Genomic DNA, 17,118 nt, shown 5'->3' with positions numbered 1-17,118 from the left:
GAAATCATCTACCTGTCTCTCAAGTCCAGCTGTTTACAATTCAGAGCAGTAATCATTATTCACTCTAAGTGAATCCAGAAGAGTCACCTGTGTTTATCCTGGATAACATTATCCAGTTATCCACCCCAGCCATCTTGTACCTTTGCCCCTCTTTTTTTAACTTGTCTGATAACAGTAGACAACGTTGTCAAGTATTTTTTTAAAAAAAGAAAGAAACCCAAACAAACAGACCCCTTAGTCATCCCAATCCAGACAAACAAGCACTGTGTAAATAGGGATGAAGCAAAGTAGGAGAAACAATGCAGACAGAATAAGTAGTCTCTTGAAATCTCACAGATGTGGCTCTCTTCCAGCATGTTTCTGGGAACAGTTGTCTAGTGTTTTTTCTCCTAGCACGTGGAAATGGAATATTTAGATTTAGAATAGACACAGCAAGGTGAAACTGAGGTAAAGCAGTTCACACACTGTTGGTCTAACAAATTTACAGAAAAGCTAGTTATGGAAATGTGTTGAAACATACAGGAAATGTCTGCTATGGCATTGCATGGAGGTCAGTCTGGTGTACTGTTTAACATCTGCAGACAAAACAAACTTCATCCCAACTCAGTGAATGTCACAGTCCAAGCCTGGATAATAAAATGTAGACAAATGCAATCTAAGCTTGGTGGGAATCATGCTGGAAAAACATCTTAGAAAGCCTCTTCTGCCAGTCTTGCCAAGTCAAAGTACTTACAAAACTTTTCAGTTTTACCGGCAGAAGCAGAACTAGTACTTCCAGGCAGAAGAAGAAACCTCATGTCTTATTAAGATCACAGCACTGTTCATTTTCAGTAACATAATATAGAAGCACAATCCCATTTACAGCTTTCTTTTTGCATTAATGAAATAGAGTACTGATGCAGCTAATCAACAGCAGTTATGTGACACAAACACAAGGGATGCAGTAGTGGCAATCGTTTTAACCCCTCCGACAGGATAAAAATAAACCAAAACAGCCCTGGGAAACAGGTGATGTTTTCAGACTGCAGAATAAGTGTGCCACAGAAACCTCACGCTTCTCTATAGTGTTCTGACAGTGTGTCTTTTAATGGGGAAGAGTCCAGTTTTCATGCCCATTCTTGACTCTGCCTTTCTTCTTAGGGTGTCAAGTAGAAGGCGGCTGGTGGTGGTATTCATGGTTCCTCCAGCTTTCTCCATTTCATCCTGCACTAAAACAGAAATCAGTTATATGTAGGTTACCACATAGCCATCATATAATACAGTTAAATGGTGCGTTTCATTGCTGTGGCAGTCTGTATGCTTTAAACCCTACTGCGCCCCTATATTGTAGCCTGCCTTGATTGCATTTTCATAGAGAAGTTTAAACAGTCATGGAGGATTTGATTCTCTAGTTTGACCCAGCTCTGCTCAGGTAGTGGAGGGTGTACTTCAGGGAAGCCTTTCTCCTGATCCTGAAGCAAGCCCCAGCCTAAGTTAAAGCTGTTCCTTATTTTACCTTGGAAAGCCCTCAGCAAGCACCTACTTCTCCCAGGGGCAGATTCAGGGGTTGTACTGATGCACTTGCACGCCCCTTGATTCCTGCTCCATCCAGAGTTTAAAACATAACTGCCTAGCAGTGGCAGCAGTATTTCCAGTCAGGCAGTGCTGAGGGAGTCATTTGACTTCATGGCTCATTATAATCTACCTGATCCCTTCTAAACTGTTCATCAGAGCTATTAAACAACCCTCTCTGCTTTTTTAATGGTCTTAATATGCCACCAGTCAAACTATCCTTTGTTCTGTAATTCTCTTGTCTGCTAGCTGCTCCTGGAAATGAAGCTCTTATTTCACAAGCCTGCAATTTATTTATTTTTTAATTCATTCTAATGAAGTTATATCATTATATCTGGAAAAGTGAAGGCTCAGGGGTGACCTGGTGGTAGCCTATAAGTACATAAGGGTTGTGCATCAGGATCTGGGGGAACGTCTGTTCATCAGAGTGCCCCAGGGGATAACAAGGACCAACAGTCACAGACTCCTGCAAGACCATTTCAGGCTGGACATAAGGAAAAACTTCTTTACTGTCCAAGCCCCCAAGGCCTGGAATAGACTTCCTCTAGAGGTGGTGCAAGCACCTACTCTGAACTCATTCAAGAAATGTTTGGACGCTTATCTTGCTGGAATCCTTTGATCCTAGCTGACTTTCTACCCATGGGGCAGGAGGCTGGACTTGATGATCTTTCGAGGTCCTTTCCAGCCCTGATATCTATGACATTTTTTTTTTGCCTCACTTTTAAACTGAATAATACAGCCCTGGGCCCCTAGCATATTAATACAGCTTCTAGTTTATTTTTAACTGGAGAAAAATGTGTTGTTTTGTATGTGATGATGCACCTTGGCATCTGCCACTCCTTTTCAAAATTGTCGAGCTGCCCATGTATTTGCCCTGGCCACAAACTCTGTAAATCATGGATAATGGATGAGTTGTACACTGGATCAGACAAGAATCTAAGCCTAGCCATATTTTAACAATTGGTAGAACTTTAATAATTCCAGAACTATTCCTCATCAGCAGGTGCATTTACATGTGACACTACGTTGCCGTAGCAATACACTATGGCAACATAGCATCTGCAGGTAAAAACCGTGATGCCGTAGCTACATCGCCATAGTGACACGCTTCCTCGTTATAGTGCCTCAAAATAACCATGTGCAATGTAGGAAGTACTAAATGATGGTGCAGTAACAACAGCACCATAGTGGCATGTGTAGACACACCTACTGTTTCCTAAAGCCTCTCAGGAAGTCTTTTGACCACCTAGTAGTTTTGAGTTCGCATGATTGCTCATTGTGTGTCAGAAGAGAACACTTTCAATCTGAAGAATGTGGACAAATAGAATGATGCATAGAAATATGTACCAGTAAGCAAGCTGCCATATGAGTGTGCTTCTTACAGTGACATTTTGAAGGATGAGTGACATAGTTCTCATGGTGGGGTTTTTTTTTTTAATCCATTTGTGAAATGGGAATCCACGTCAAAGGAAATTATTGAGCAATATACTCCTAGGTGGTAAAGGGCTTTGTCTCCTTTTTATAGTTGTACAAATCTAAATTTCTTCTTGGGATCAGCAGACATGTGAAACTGGATCACTGGAAGAGGAAACATAGGAGGGAAGGGGTCAAAAAGTCAGAGTTGGTTTGCAGACTAACTCTGGGTACATTGGCAGAGCTGGGTATGAAACTTATTTTTTCTGTGCCTCTCTGCTGTCTGTCACATTAGCAGGTACATTAAGTTCACCTCTTTCTTGATTTGACTTTTTTTCCTCAAAAAGTAATGGGGATGTCTGAGTTCTCTACATCTTGGCTTCCAAGCTGTTTACCTCCAATATGGTACTTATGTTAACAAAATAAATGGAAAGGGTTGATAGGAAAGGGTTGTCTAGCCTCACAGATTGAAATATAGAAGATGCGTTCTGTTCCTGACCCTTCAGCAAGTCCTTCCTGGGAGGTTTTTGGAAGGTTAAGATGTCAATAGAAAAATCATGTGCCTAATTTCTTTATGCCTTTGATCTGTCTGTGGTTCAGTTCTCCAACTGCAAAACTGGCAAGAACACTCCCTGTTCCCCATTCTTTATTTCTCTTGTCCGTTTAGATTTCAAGCTCTTTGAAGCAAAAATATTTATCTCATTTATGTACAACACTTAATACGTCAGAGACTGAGGTTGTTTTGAAGCTGCTAAGTTCTGCAATAATACCAAGCACAATAGGGCTAGGGACAAAAGTTGCACATAAACCAGTTTAAGTGATCAGAAACTGGTTTAAACCTGTAACAGAATAGAAGTTCAGTATACATAAACCAATTTGAAAATGGCTGAAACTGGTTTAAGATAAACCTGGTGGAATGTAGTATCAGACTTAACTGGTTTATGAAACTTCTGTCCCTGACCCCTTCCTGGTTCAGATCAAATCAGAGTCCCCCAACATCCCAGCATTTTGCAGCCCTGGGCTGTCTCCTCCCTAGCTGGAGCAGCAAGGGCTGGCTCACTGTCCCCCAAAGCTAACCCCAGCTGGGGTCTGGAGCCAGGGAGGAGGATTAAACTTTCCTTTGCCCAAGTACGGAGCTACCCTGCCCTACTTACTTAGTGCTGGCTTCACTGTGGACTACAAATCCTAGAGGCACCTAGAAGCAGGAACTGGAAGTGATGAGCAACCCTGCAGAGTGCTACTGCTGTGAGTCTGGACTGCAAATCCCAAACCTTAGGGGCAGCTGGAAGAGGAATCGAACACACAGCCCATGCTAGTTATGTGCCAGAGAGCCGTGCTCTAGCACCCCACCCCCCTGGCTTCTGGCTTGAGCCACTGCAGTCATGTGGCTGCATTTCCTGAATCAAAAGTGAATGTCTGTTCACTTGCTTATTGGTTCAATCTTTGCTGCTTAGACTAACCTGCAAAGACTGAATCAATTCAGCCTTGGGCTTTTTGACTGTCTGTGCTTAGCACAGGAGTCATCAGTTCCTCATACTTTTTCCCCTCCTTTTTTTTCCTCTCAGTGCAGAGTAGCAGCCATTGTGGAGATTGTATCAGGGCTGTGCTACTGTTAGTCACATACCACTTAGTGCTGTAAAATCTGTACTTCTGATAGGAGCTGGATGTGGGTAGTATTCATAACAAATCAATTTGCTGGCCTCTGAATTAATTATGCGAGCAATGTTGACCTTATGTCTATTTTTAAATGAGTAAACATACTTATATTACTCCACCTGCTGTGAATAAGCATCTCTGAAGAGAGTAAAGGAGGCAATTTCTTCTTCCTGTGAAATGCCTATTAAGAAAATTTGCTTTTTCTTCTGTATGTTTGCTTACTTCCCCTCCTGATTTTTTTTCCTGCCTTCCATTTTCATTGTTCTCCCTTGAGGAAAAAGAGAGATAATATCATTTTATTTTTAGTTTGGCTTTCCAGATGATCTTTGTCTGCTTAGCCAGACTACAACCTAAAAAACAAAGCTCTGATTCTTGCCTACCAGCATTTTTTATGATTAGTGTAATGCATCAGAAATGTATGGGACTGATAACAGATAGGAAGATCAAAGCCTTCTGTCAGTTGATGGCCTGGCTATAAACAGAGCAATTGGAGTGCAGGTGTTTCCCATACAGATGTTATGCACAAAATACTCCCTTGGCCACAAAACACTGTCCACACACTCCACTTTTCCTGTGAAGTTAGGCAATGTTTGGAAGGTAGCTGTCTTGTTCAGAGCATACATGTTGATAAATGGCTTAGGAGCTGATCTGTTGCTCTTTACAATAGACAGTGCAGTACAGCTAGAATGGCCTTTTGGGTGCAGCAAAAATGACATTAGATGTGGTTGGAATTTCTCCTTCCGTGTGCATTAAGTTTGAGGGCTTAAAGTCAGTGGTTGTTTCACGCTGTATTATGAGAATCCAAATTTGGGTTCCATAATTTGTCCCTCACACAGTTAGACGCGGGAGCGGCAAGAGACGCGCGGGTGAAAGCTCGCTGTGCCCCCGCTCCCCCGAAGCTCCCCAGAAACCCTCCAGCAGCCGCGGAGCCCTCCGCTGACCCCCAGCGCAGCCGGGGTAAGTGGGACCCGTGGAGAGAAGGGGCTAACCCCCTTAGTGTGTGTGTGGGAGGCAGCAGCTGAGTGGAGCCGGGCCGGGTCAAGCCCCGCCTAGGCCCCTACTTGGCCCAGCCCCCCAGGGAGAGAGAGAGAGAGAGAGAGAGAAGGGGGGGTACTCACCAGCCCCCCTCCAGTAAGGCAGGGTCCCCCAAATCCCGGGCAGGGCCCCCGTATTTGCCTTAAGAGCAGCTTCCTCGACGGCAGGCCCACTGCACATGCGCGCAGTTTAAAAGGGCCCGCCGACCGGGAAAAAGCCCAGTTAGATGCGGGAGCGGCAAGAGACGCGCGGGTGAAAGCTCGCTGCGCCCCCGCTCTCCCGAAGCCCCCCAGAAACCCTCCAGCAGCCGCGGAGCCCCCCGCTGACCCCCAGCGCAGCCGGGGTAAGCGGAGCCCGTGGAGAGAAGGGGCTAACCCCCTTAGTGTGTGTGTGGGAGGCGGCAGCTGATTGGAGCCGGGCCGGGTCAAGCCCCGCCCAGGCCCCTACTTCGCCCAGCCCCCCAGGGAGTCACGTGAACAGGCTGCACAAACAGGCGCGCTTCTCTGCCGGCACGTGAGTTAGCGCGGAGTTCGCGCGGGAGGGCGTGCGGGAGGGCGCCAGACCCTGCCTGCGCACCCCCCAGGGTAGACAGTCCCAGCCGTAGCCAGCCTACCTGAGGCATGACACGGATGGGCACGCGCTGCACCCTGAGGATCCCCTCGGGCTCCGCGGCCCCCCCCTCTGGCACCTCAGAGACGGCCACCCAGACGGAGCCCCTGGTTCCGGGCTCCACGCAGACGGAGCCCCTGGCTCTTGGCTGCGGGGGCTGCCTGTCCCTTTTTCAGGCTCTGGGGCCTGGGAGCATGGCGACCTCCCCTTGCGGGGTCTGCTCCCTTTTGCGGTCTCTGGCACGCCAGCTGGAGGAGCTCCAGGCCACAGTCCACAGACTGCGTGCCATCAGGGACTGCGAGCAGGAGATAGACTCCTACTGCCAGGCCCTTCTCCCCCAGGAGGCAGAGGGTAGATCACAGTCTCCCTGCAGGCCAGAGGAGGACTCTGGGACCTCCTGCTGTGTCCAGCCAGGGGCATGGACCAAGGTGGTCAAGGGCCCTAAGGCTCGCCGCACCAAGGCCCCTCCCCCGCCAGACTGAGCAACAGGTATGCACCTCTTGCTGCCCCAGCAGAGCCTGCTGAGTTGCCGGCCCCCACAGGCAACATGGGCCTAACTGCAACTCCCGCCCCTGCTCTCCCCAAGACAAAACGTAAGGTGTTTGTTGTGGGAGACTCCCTCCTGAGGGGGACGGAGGGGCCAATCTGCCACCCTGACCTCTTAGCCCGGCAAGTCTGCTGCTTCCCAGGGGCCCGCATCCGGGACATTGAGGAGAGGATCCCCAAGCTCCTCAAACCCACAGACCACTATCCCATGCTCCTTATTCATGTGGGCACCAATGACACGGCTCGGAGCACTCCCAGCCAGGTCATGAGGCACTACAGGGATTTGGGAGCGGGGCTTAAGGGTCTGGGGGCACAGGTGGTGTTCTCGTCGATCCTCCCAGTCTCAGGCTATGGGCTGAGAAGGGACAGGAGGATCTATGTGGTCAACCAAAGACTGCGGCGCTGGTGTCGTCAGGAAGGCTTTGGCTTTCATGACCACAGCCCGCTCTTTGGCGAGAGAGGCAGCGAGCTGCTGGGAAGAGATGGTCTCCACCTCTCTCCCCTAGGGAGGAGGCTCTTCTCAGCCAGACTGGCTGACCTGCTCCACCGGGCTTTAAACTAAGCCCGCTGGGGGACGGGGGGACTACCGCCACTGCTGGCCCGCTGAACAATCCTTGCAAAGCCAGCGGATCACGGCACTCAAGGAAGCCCACCCCAGCCCCAGCCCTGGTAAAATCTGTGGGCAAGGAAGGAGCCCCCCAGGGGGCACTTGCCTGCCTGTACACAAATGCCAGGAGCTTGGGGAATAAGCAGGAGGAGCTCATCCTCCTGCTCAGTGCAAACAATTACGATGTCATAGGGATCACGGAGACCTGGTGGGACTCCACCCATGACTGGACCACGGGGATAGATGGCTATACCCTGTACAGGAGGGATCGTGTAGAGAAAAGGGGCGGGGGTGTAGCTCTCTATGTTAAGGAAAGCTACGCGTCCCTGCAAGCTGATATTGGCGACCAGGGTGGATGACTGGAGACCCTCTGGGTTAAAATCCGTGGGGAACACAGCACAGCGGACACAATGGTGGGAGTCTGTTACAGACCTCCCACCCAAAGTCCTGAGCTAGACCAGGAGTTTGCCCAGGACCTGGCTGAGGCAGCTTGCTCCAGGACCATGGTTGTCATGGGTGACTTCAATTACCCAGACATCTCGTGGGAGGATTGCTCAGCAAAATCTGAGCGGTCGCAGAGCTTCCTCTCGTGCGTGGATGACCTCTACCTGACTCAAGAAGTCTATGGGCCAACGAGAGGCAAAGTGCTGCTTGACCTGGTGCTGGCTACTGGGGAGGACCTAGTCGGCAACCTAGTGATCGATGGGAAGCTGGGTGACAGCGACCACGAGCTGATCACCTTCACCATCCGCCGAAAAGCTGGCAAGTCGGTCAGCAACACGCAAGTCCTTGACTTCAGGAAAGCCGACTTTGACAAGCTCAGGAGGCTTGTCAGTGAGGCCCTAAGGGACTGTGACCGCAGGGAGAGGGGAGTTCAAGAAGAGTGGTTGCTCCTCAAGGGAGTGATCCTCAATGCACAAACTAAGTCTATTCCATCTCGGAGGAAAGGCAGCAAGAGGGCACAGCAGCCCCCCTGGCTCTCCAGGGACCTAGCAGACCTCCTGAGGCTAAAAAGAAAGGCCTACAAAGGATGGAGGATGGGAGTCACCTCCAAGGAGGATTATTCTGCACTGGTCCGGTCCTGTAGGGAGCAGACCAGGAAAGCCAAGGCTGCAACTGAACTCCAGCTAGCTTTGAGCATCAAGGACAATAAAAAGTCCTTTTTCAGATATGTGGGGAGCCGGAGGAAAAGCAGGGGCAACGTTGGACCCCTGCTGAACCAGATGGGGCAACTGACAACTGACGCCCAGGAAAAAGCCAACCTATTAAATAGGTACTTTGCGTCGGTCTTTCATCAGCCCCATGGGACGCCTGTGCCTGCTACAGGGCCGGGAAGTCCGGGTGAGGGTGATCCCCTGCCCTCCATTAATGCTGACTTTGTGAAGGAACATCTTGAGAAGCTGGATACCTTCAAGTCAGCCGGCCCTGACAATCTTCACCCCAGGGTACTCAAGGAGCTGGCGAGCATCATAGCCCAGCCTCTAGCGCGGATCTTTGAAAACTCTTGGCGCTCTGGTGTAGTGCCCGAAGACTGGAAGAAGGCCAACGTGGTGCCTATCTTCAAGAAAGGGAGGAAAGTGGATCCGGCTAACTATAGGCCCATCAGCCTGACTTCTATCCCGGGGAAGATCTTAGAAAAGTTTATTAAGGAGGCCATCCTTAATGGACTGGCCGACGCCAACATCTTAAGGGATAGCCAGCACGGGTTTGTTGCAGGTAGGTCTTGCTTGACCAATCTCATTTCCTTCTACGACCAGGTGACCTATCACCTGGACAAGGGAGAAGAGATTGATGTCATATATCTTGACTTCAAAAAAGCCTTCGATCTGGTGTCCCATGATCGTCTCTTGGAGAAACTGGCCAATTGTCACCTTGGGTCCTCCACGATCCACTGGCTGGAAAATTGGCTCCGGGGTCGGACCCAGAGTGTAGTAATTGATGGAAGTCACTCATTGTGGTGTCCTGTGACCAGTGGGGTCCCCCAGGGCTCTGTCCTTGGACCCATACTGTTCAACATCTTCATTAATGATGTGGACACTGGAGTCAGAAGCGGACTGGCCAAGTTCGCCGATGACACCAAACTTTGGGGCAAAGCATACACACCAGAAGACAGGCGGATGATCCAGGCTGGACGTCATTCTCCCCCTGTACTCAGCCTTAGTGATGCCGCAGCTGGAGTACTGCATCCAGTTTTGGGCTCCACAATTCAAAAAGGATGTGGAGAAGCTTGAGAGAGTCCAGAGAAGAGCCACGCGCATGATCAGAGGTCAGGGAAGCAGACCCTACGATGACAGGCTGAGAGCCCTGGGGCTCTATAGCTTGGAAAAGCGCAGGCTCAGGGGTGATCTGATGGCCACCTATAAGTTTATCAGGGGTGACCACCAGTATCTGGGGGAACGTTTGTTCACCAGAGCGCCCCAAGGGATGACGAGGACGAATGGTCACAAACTACTACAAGATCGTTTCAGGCTGGACATAAGGAAGAATTTCTTTACTGTCCGAGCCCCCAAGGTCTGGAACAGCCTGCCGCCGGAGGTTGTTCAAGCGCCTTCATTGAACACCTTCAAGATGAAACTGGATGCTTATCTTGCTGGGATCCTATGACCCCAGCTGACGTCCTGCCCTTTGGGCGGGGGGCTGGACTCGATGATCTTCCGAGGTCCCTTCCAGCCCTAATGTCTATGAAATGAAATCTATGAAATCTATGAAATGCTGGGATCATTGTGGGGAAAATGGACGGTAAGGGGTGATGGTATGGTAGACAATTCAAAACAATCTATGTTTTGACTGGTGATAACAGGGATGCTCTGGAAAGAGACACATCTGGCCCTTTTCTGCTGTGAAAAGGTATTGGATTGATGGCCCTGGAAATTGGAGTTTTTTATTCAATTCATTTTAAAATATCCCTGCCCTTCTCCCTTCAATGGTACTGAGCAGAAGGACCCTCCTCCCTGATCTTGCATGAAAAATGTTTGTCCAATCCTGAGACTTCTGAGACTTTGTTCAAAGGGAAGGCAAATGTGATTGTAGCTTTAAATATATAGGTATCTATTCATTTAGTGGCAATATCAGTTAAAAACCCCCCCCCAAAAAACCCAACAAAAAAACCCAAAAATTCAACCCTCCCCCATTTAACATAGGCCACTGACCATGGTGTTGCCAGGCTTTTTTACCTTAGTAACTTGCAGTTTCTTGGCAATACAGGAGTAGTGACAACTTGTGAAGTAGGTGGAATTTGAACAACAGGGAAACAAGTCCCTATATTTTACAAAGGCTTATATCAATGTCTGTCTATCCATTCTTGGACCAACTTGCAGCAAGGAAGCTCAAACAACTGTGTGTGTGTTTATAGTTCCAGTTATTAAAATGTTCTGGATATAAATTCAATTTCTTTGCTTAATATATTACCATTTTACTCCCCCTTGAACTATAGGGCCTTTGGTAAACATACTGGAAGTTTGCCTAGCTTCTCTCTAGCTCCTGTAAGCAAGTCTGCGTTCTTTGCTGAACAGTTTTTCAAGAGCTTAGAGTAGCACTCCTTAGGGAGTTGTAAAGCCAACATCCCTGCACCTTCTATAGCAACAGAATGCTGGGGGGACTATTTTGTTCATCCTTTTCTCCCATATGGGAAGCACACTCCTGTCACAAGCTGTGATAAATTGGGACACTAGGCCTTTTGTGCCCTGACTACTAATACTTGCTGTTCCTAGAATACTAGCTTTAAAATATGAGGTTTTGAGCTCTCTGTGTTGGGAGGCTCCAGTTTAAACAGGAGTTTATTTACCAACTCGTAATACTGCAGTGTGATTTAGTCTTAAGACTTGATTTACACTTGAGAAAGTTTTATTAGTCTCTCTCTATGTTGTAAGAGGTGTGGGTGTTTTGGGTTTTTTTCCCCCCCTTTTAACCAGTCTATACAAGTCCAAGTGTGGACACAGTTACACAGCTATAGGGGAGTCTTGCACTAGTTTATCATATTTGCCTTCCATAAAAGAATGAGAGATTTTGCTTATAAGCACCCTTTTTAACCAGTACAAATGTACCCACTGGGTTCAGGGGTCTGTGGTTAGGAGATACAATTTTTATGCATAGATAAGCTCCAAGAAAAGATTTATCTGGAACAACTTAATAACAGTGGCTATCCTCAATTATTCATAAGCCCATTTGTAGTGAGATTGCTAGAAAACTGTTTGTTTGTTTTTAAACTGATTTGTTATATTGGTAATTTGATGAGACTATGAATTTTTTTCAATAATAAATCTAAGTCTAAGCAAGGTTGGCACTATCCCCATGTAATAATACCAGATTAATTGAAGGTTTTATATGGCAGAGGTAAGTCTGTGTAGTTTATTAGAAAAGATTATTGCTTCAGAGTTTTTATCCTATTAGACAGTTAGAAAACAAACAAATACTGGTAGGGAAACATCCTCCTGGTTTTGAGAACAAGGCCCTGATCTTGTAAAGACTTCGGGCATATGGTGACTCGTGTACTTAAAGTTCAGTATATGCTGATGTTTCTGAAGGATCAGGACTCATGTTGACCAAACAGAGTAGTTCATACATTGTTTTATACTCAGCTCCCCCTATCCCTTCTGCTTTGCTTTTTTCTTTCTAAGATGGAAGAAAAGAATGAGGAGCTCATTACTGTAATGTGTGGAATTGAGTTTTCCAGAGTGCTTTCCAACTTCTTTCCTAACAGAAAGAAGCAAAGATTAGGAAGAATGTTGCAGTAAACATGGGGTTTGTGAAAGCAGGAAGGAGCCTTGAGGGGAACACTTAATATATCTTTGCTTTTCCTTCACCCTTAAATATAATCTACTGTTAAACATGTTTGTCTCACAGGCAGATTAACAGCACAGAACCTTGCATAACAGCAGTTTTAGACACTTTGGAGTCATTTGGATACACTAGTGGATTTACTTATTATACTCTGTCCCATTCTTTTTTTCCTCCTGGCCCCATCTACTCCCCTGCCACACACACACATAGACACTCACACTTTTAATGGGATTAATTATTTTATATGATACAAGAGAGAGAATGGCTAGAAACTTCATTACCAGCTGTGATTCAAATAATGAATCATTTGAAGGACAAAGTCCTAGAAACAGTGAAGTGGGTCTGATATCATAAGGATCAATATATAGCATAAATAAGTTTGAAATGAAATATATTATGATTCCTGTTTGCTTTGTGTCAAAGTGAATTTGGTCCCCCTGAAAAGTGCTTGAATCAAATTTTTGGGGGTCCAAACTCCTCTTGCCACCGGAGACAACAGGCAACAGAATTGCAAGGTGTGCTTTTGCTTCTGTGCCAGGATACTCTATATTTTACCTGGACAGACCCATGTTTGGGAAGGAATGTAAAGGAAGGTTAATTTTTGGGGCCATTTGTTCTTTGGTCTTTCTGCAACAATTGCAAACTAGTGATGTACAGGTTTGGAGATATTTAGGTGTTTCACCGTGGAGAGGAATTCATACACTTATACCACCCATGGGTGCCTGTAGACGTGCTAAGAGGCTGCTCTGATCTGCTGGAATTACAGAGTGTCAGAGCAGATTCGATTAATCAAGTCTGCTGGAGCATGCTAATTAGTGTGCTCCAGCCAGCCTCTGTGTCTCATGTATCAGCATCCCCGTGCTTCAAAATGGCAGCAGGAGCTCTTTAGCTAAATGAATGAACTTTAGTTCAAGCACTTCTGCCGCCATTTTGAAGTGTGGGGACACTGATACAGGAGACACTGCAGGTGCTTTAATTAAATACCCCCCCCACAGAGCACATGTAAAAACCCCAGGATTTTAACCTCCTCTAATTGGGTTTCTACAAAATTGCAGGATTGGATTTTAGTGAGTAATGAAAATAATTAGAGGCAAAAAACTACACACACATATACATTGGTTTTTTAAAACACCAGTGACTTGACAGCTCTTTCTTTTTTTGAGAGAGAGTCGCAGGAGATACTAAGCTATCAAAGGGAATGGAAAACTATTTTGATTTATTTATAGGAACGTATTTGAGCTACTATAGCATCTTGGGGAAGGTGGCTATTCATCATCTGTTGGCTATAACTATTGATACAATTCTCTTCCTTATTTGTAGGTACTACATTGGCCGTCGTACATACATGGTGGTGTCTGAGCCAGAGATGATCAAACATATCTTAGTGAAGGACTTCAGTAACTTCACCAACAGAATTGTAAGTTGGTAGAAAGACTCTTTTGTATACTGTCATTTCAGCACCCAAGAGCCCTCATCCTGCAGGTCCAAGACAGGCCAAATCTTATGCTGATTTTAGAGTCTGCATTTTTTTCAAATCAGGCTGAAGGAAATAGAGGAAGGATAGACTTAGAAGGAAAGGTGCATGAACTGCCGAGTAAAAACTGAAGGAACATAAACTGACAATATTCTCTTCCTCTAGCCCTTAGGATTTCAAGGGCCAAAGAGGAAGTATTAAAAATTGAAATGGTAATCTTGAGGCTAAGGCACTGGATTGACTCTCAGGAGAGCTGGGTTTAGTCTCCAGGTCTGCCAATGTGATGATGAGCGAGTCACTTAATTCCTCTGCACCTTAGTTCTTTTTCCTCTGGCCCTTTGTCTGTCTTTGTCCATTCAGATTTTAAGTTCCTTGGGACAAAGGTAGTAGTCCCTTACTATGCGTATGTATCGTGTAGCACAATGGTGCCCGGTTCATAGTTGAGCATTATTGTATGATAAAATAAAAAGAATTGGTATCTGTGTTAAGAAATGCAAATGATTTCTATACAATTTAGTGCTCTAGACCTTTAAAAATATTAGAAATGCTCTTTTTGAAGGATTGTTTTGAACAAATAAAAAGAAGGAAGCCACAAAGGCACAGTAGGGCTTTCCCATATTCATTTAACATTTTACAAGAAAATGTCTGTGTTCATTTTTTGGCTTAAGCTGTTCTTTTCTTTTTCCTTTCCAGTTAGCATGTTCTTCTTTCTTTAGAAGTCTTCATAAATATCTGCAATACCCTCTTAAAGTTTAGGAGGTTCAGAATTCTTTAGCCAATGTACCATTTTTACTGTAAGATGTTGGATCTTGCTATTGTCTCTCTGTTTAATATGTATATTGTTCTTATCACCACAGTGCTTGAGCATTTCTTGAGTATTTATGGGTTTATTCCCACAGTAGCTCTGTGAGATAAGGATGTACTATTAATAAGGTACAGATCAAGTGGTTCGCTCAAAATTGCCCAGGAAACCCATGGCAGAGGACAGAATTGAATGCAGATCTTCTAGAACCTTTGCACATGCCACATTTTTTGCCCTTTCTTGAGCAGGTTTTCTGGATGCTTTAAAAATCTTTTTGGTGCATTAAAGTAAAACTCCTTGGAAGTAGTTTTGTTTGGCTCACCACGAATTAAAGGTTTGCACCCATGGATTTGTTGCATGCAAATACAAAGGCATTCAAGGACGTGTAAAGAACCTCTTTGTCTATCAGATGACACTGCGGCTTTTTGTAGTTCACCCCTTTGTATTGTTTCTACTTTCAAATTGCTTCCACTTTTTTTTTCTTATGGCATGTGCCAGCTCTATACTTCCACAGCTGCATGGTACAGCATGGATTGGGGGGCTCCGGCTCGGGGTGGGGCAGCACTGGACCATCCTGCTCTCTTGCGGCACCAGCCAGGAGCTGGCCTTAATTCATTCGAAAACCAAGCGTGTGCAAGCACTGTTGTGACACTCCAAAACTTAATTAGTTTGAAAACCTAGTGTGTGCAAACAATGATGCAACACTCCAAAATAAACTAGTTTAAATTTTATAAACCTATTTAATTTAATGAGGATTAAATTAACATGGTGTGTACAGGTGCCCCTAATTTCCAGCTCTGTTCCTTAATGACAAGCCATCTTCCATCTGTCTTTTCTCACTGGCTTGAGAGATGCCTATAAATCACATTCAAAATAATTAATATGAACATGCTCTGTTTTACTTCAGCTTTTATCCACCTGTTCTCCTGCTTTCTCACTTACCTCTAGTCTTCAAAGCTTTTATTTCCCACCTTTTACTTTGTTTGCTTTCCATTGTTGGGGATGTTCAGCTTTCTATTTACACATATATCCACATCTGTCTGGAATCTATACTGTTTTCCTGTCAGCCATTTATTTTCCCATAAGTTCACCTTGGAAGCTTCTTTCTCTTGTTAGCTGGCAATTGGTACTCTTAATTTAAGTGTTTGGTGATGTGTGGTATAAAGGATTTTATAAAAAAAATATATATATATAAGAGAAGCCATTTGAGTTTACTCAATACAATTTTGTATATGTGAATAATGGTTGTGAGGTGAAGGTGAGAAAAGCACATTCTAGGTAACAGAAGCCTTCCTTATATTGATGTAAATGTTATAAAGCTTTTAGGAGAGAGTGCTTCTGTTTGTTTATATATTTTTAAAATTACTCCAAGCAAGTCTCTTCTCTATTTTCATTAAGATTTTATTTGCTAATGGAGAATTTGAAATACAAAAATAAGTTTTCTCTCCCCCTTCCCTCCCCGCCCATGTTATACTGAGAGACTAGAACCCTGGTTTTGAATAAGTGGATACAAAGTTTTGTTAATGTAGTAAAATTCTCATTTGGAATGCCCCCTACTCTTCTTTGAGTTGACTGTCAGTTTTGCAGATGATTTTTCTGATGCGCTTGAATAGGGAATAGGACAAAACCATCAAGCTTGCTTGCTTGCTTATTCTTTAAAACAAAACCAGGATTTCAACCTAGTCTACCGGGACAAAATGTCAGTACATTAACCCTACATGCCACAACAGTACATTATTCATCACATATTCCAGCACTGGTTGTAATGATATGTTAAAAAAAAAGTCTGTAAGCTGCATGATGTATGGCACTAATTCCAAAGGCAAAGTGCATTGGGGGGCGGGGGGGGAGTTTACATTCCATATGTGCTTTGGTGCCTTTACGATTAATAATAAAAATATATATTTCTGAGAGGTAGTGGGAAATTGTATTTTCAGAGGGCTGCACCAATAAACACAGCTGATAGACAAGGAGTGATAAGATGATAATTCAGTAAACTCAGAACTTTTATTAAAACTGTCTATAGTGTGGTATCATGTTGTTGAGTGTTCCTAAAAAGAATTACCTTAATTTGTAAATGTATACTGGATAGTTACTTCTTGGAAGGTATTTAGAAGGTCTTTGTAGAATCACTCCAGTTTTAATCAGATGAAAGGACTCTCAGAATTTCCCTGATTAATACCTAGACAAGCGATTCAATGGAGAGGTAAGGGAGTCATCAAGATATTACATGAAATTGTACACATGAACTTGGTATTTACTAAGCTGCATTTCTTGTTGATACAATATGAAACATCCTTTTCTTTGCTGTTTATGGGGTTCTTTTCAGCATGAGAGGATTGTTTTGGAGGCAGATCTGTTTATGATTGTACAGACACTGACACTTGCTGTAAGGAGCTGAATGCCATTTTGAATACACAGTAATGTATGTTTCAATTTTACAAGTGTCCACAGTTTGTTTAAGGTGCTTCTAGTAGGACTTTGGGCAAAAGCTTGATGAACCAAGGCAAGGGAAGAGCTACTGAAACTTGTGCTTCCAATAAACAGGAGGACCTGGTCCTCCTGCTAAACAAGAATGACTGTGATCTCATAGGGATAATGGAAACCTGGTGGGACTACACCTATGACTGGGCCACAGGTACAGAT

General features: G+C 45.0%; 1 protein-coding gene across 5 annotated transcripts in view; it reads left to right on the top strand.

Moving 5' to 3' along the window:
* TBXAS1 (thromboxane A synthase 1) overlaps nucleotides 1-17,118 on the top strand; it is a 374,873-nt gene that overhangs the window by 154,273 nt on the left and 203,482 nt on the right. For all 5 annotated transcript variants that reach the window (XM_006275179.4, XM_019489677.2, XM_059726452.1 and 2 more), the window contains one exon: nucleotides 13,517-13,613. In XM_006275179.4, the coding sequence (XP_006275241.1) occupies nucleotides 13,517-13,613 (97 nt within the window). The remainder of the gene's footprint in view (nucleotides 1-13,516; nucleotides 13,614-17,118) is intronic.

Source organism: Alligator mississippiensis, chromosome 4 (assembly GCF_030867095.1).
Source record: "Alligator mississippiensis isolate rAllMis1 chromosome 4, rAllMis1, whole genome shotgun sequence".
Taxonomy (NCBI): domain Eukaryota; kingdom Metazoa; phylum Chordata; order Crocodylia; family Alligatoridae; genus Alligator; species Alligator mississippiensis.
This window is presented reverse-complemented; position numbering and strand designations above follow the sequence as displayed.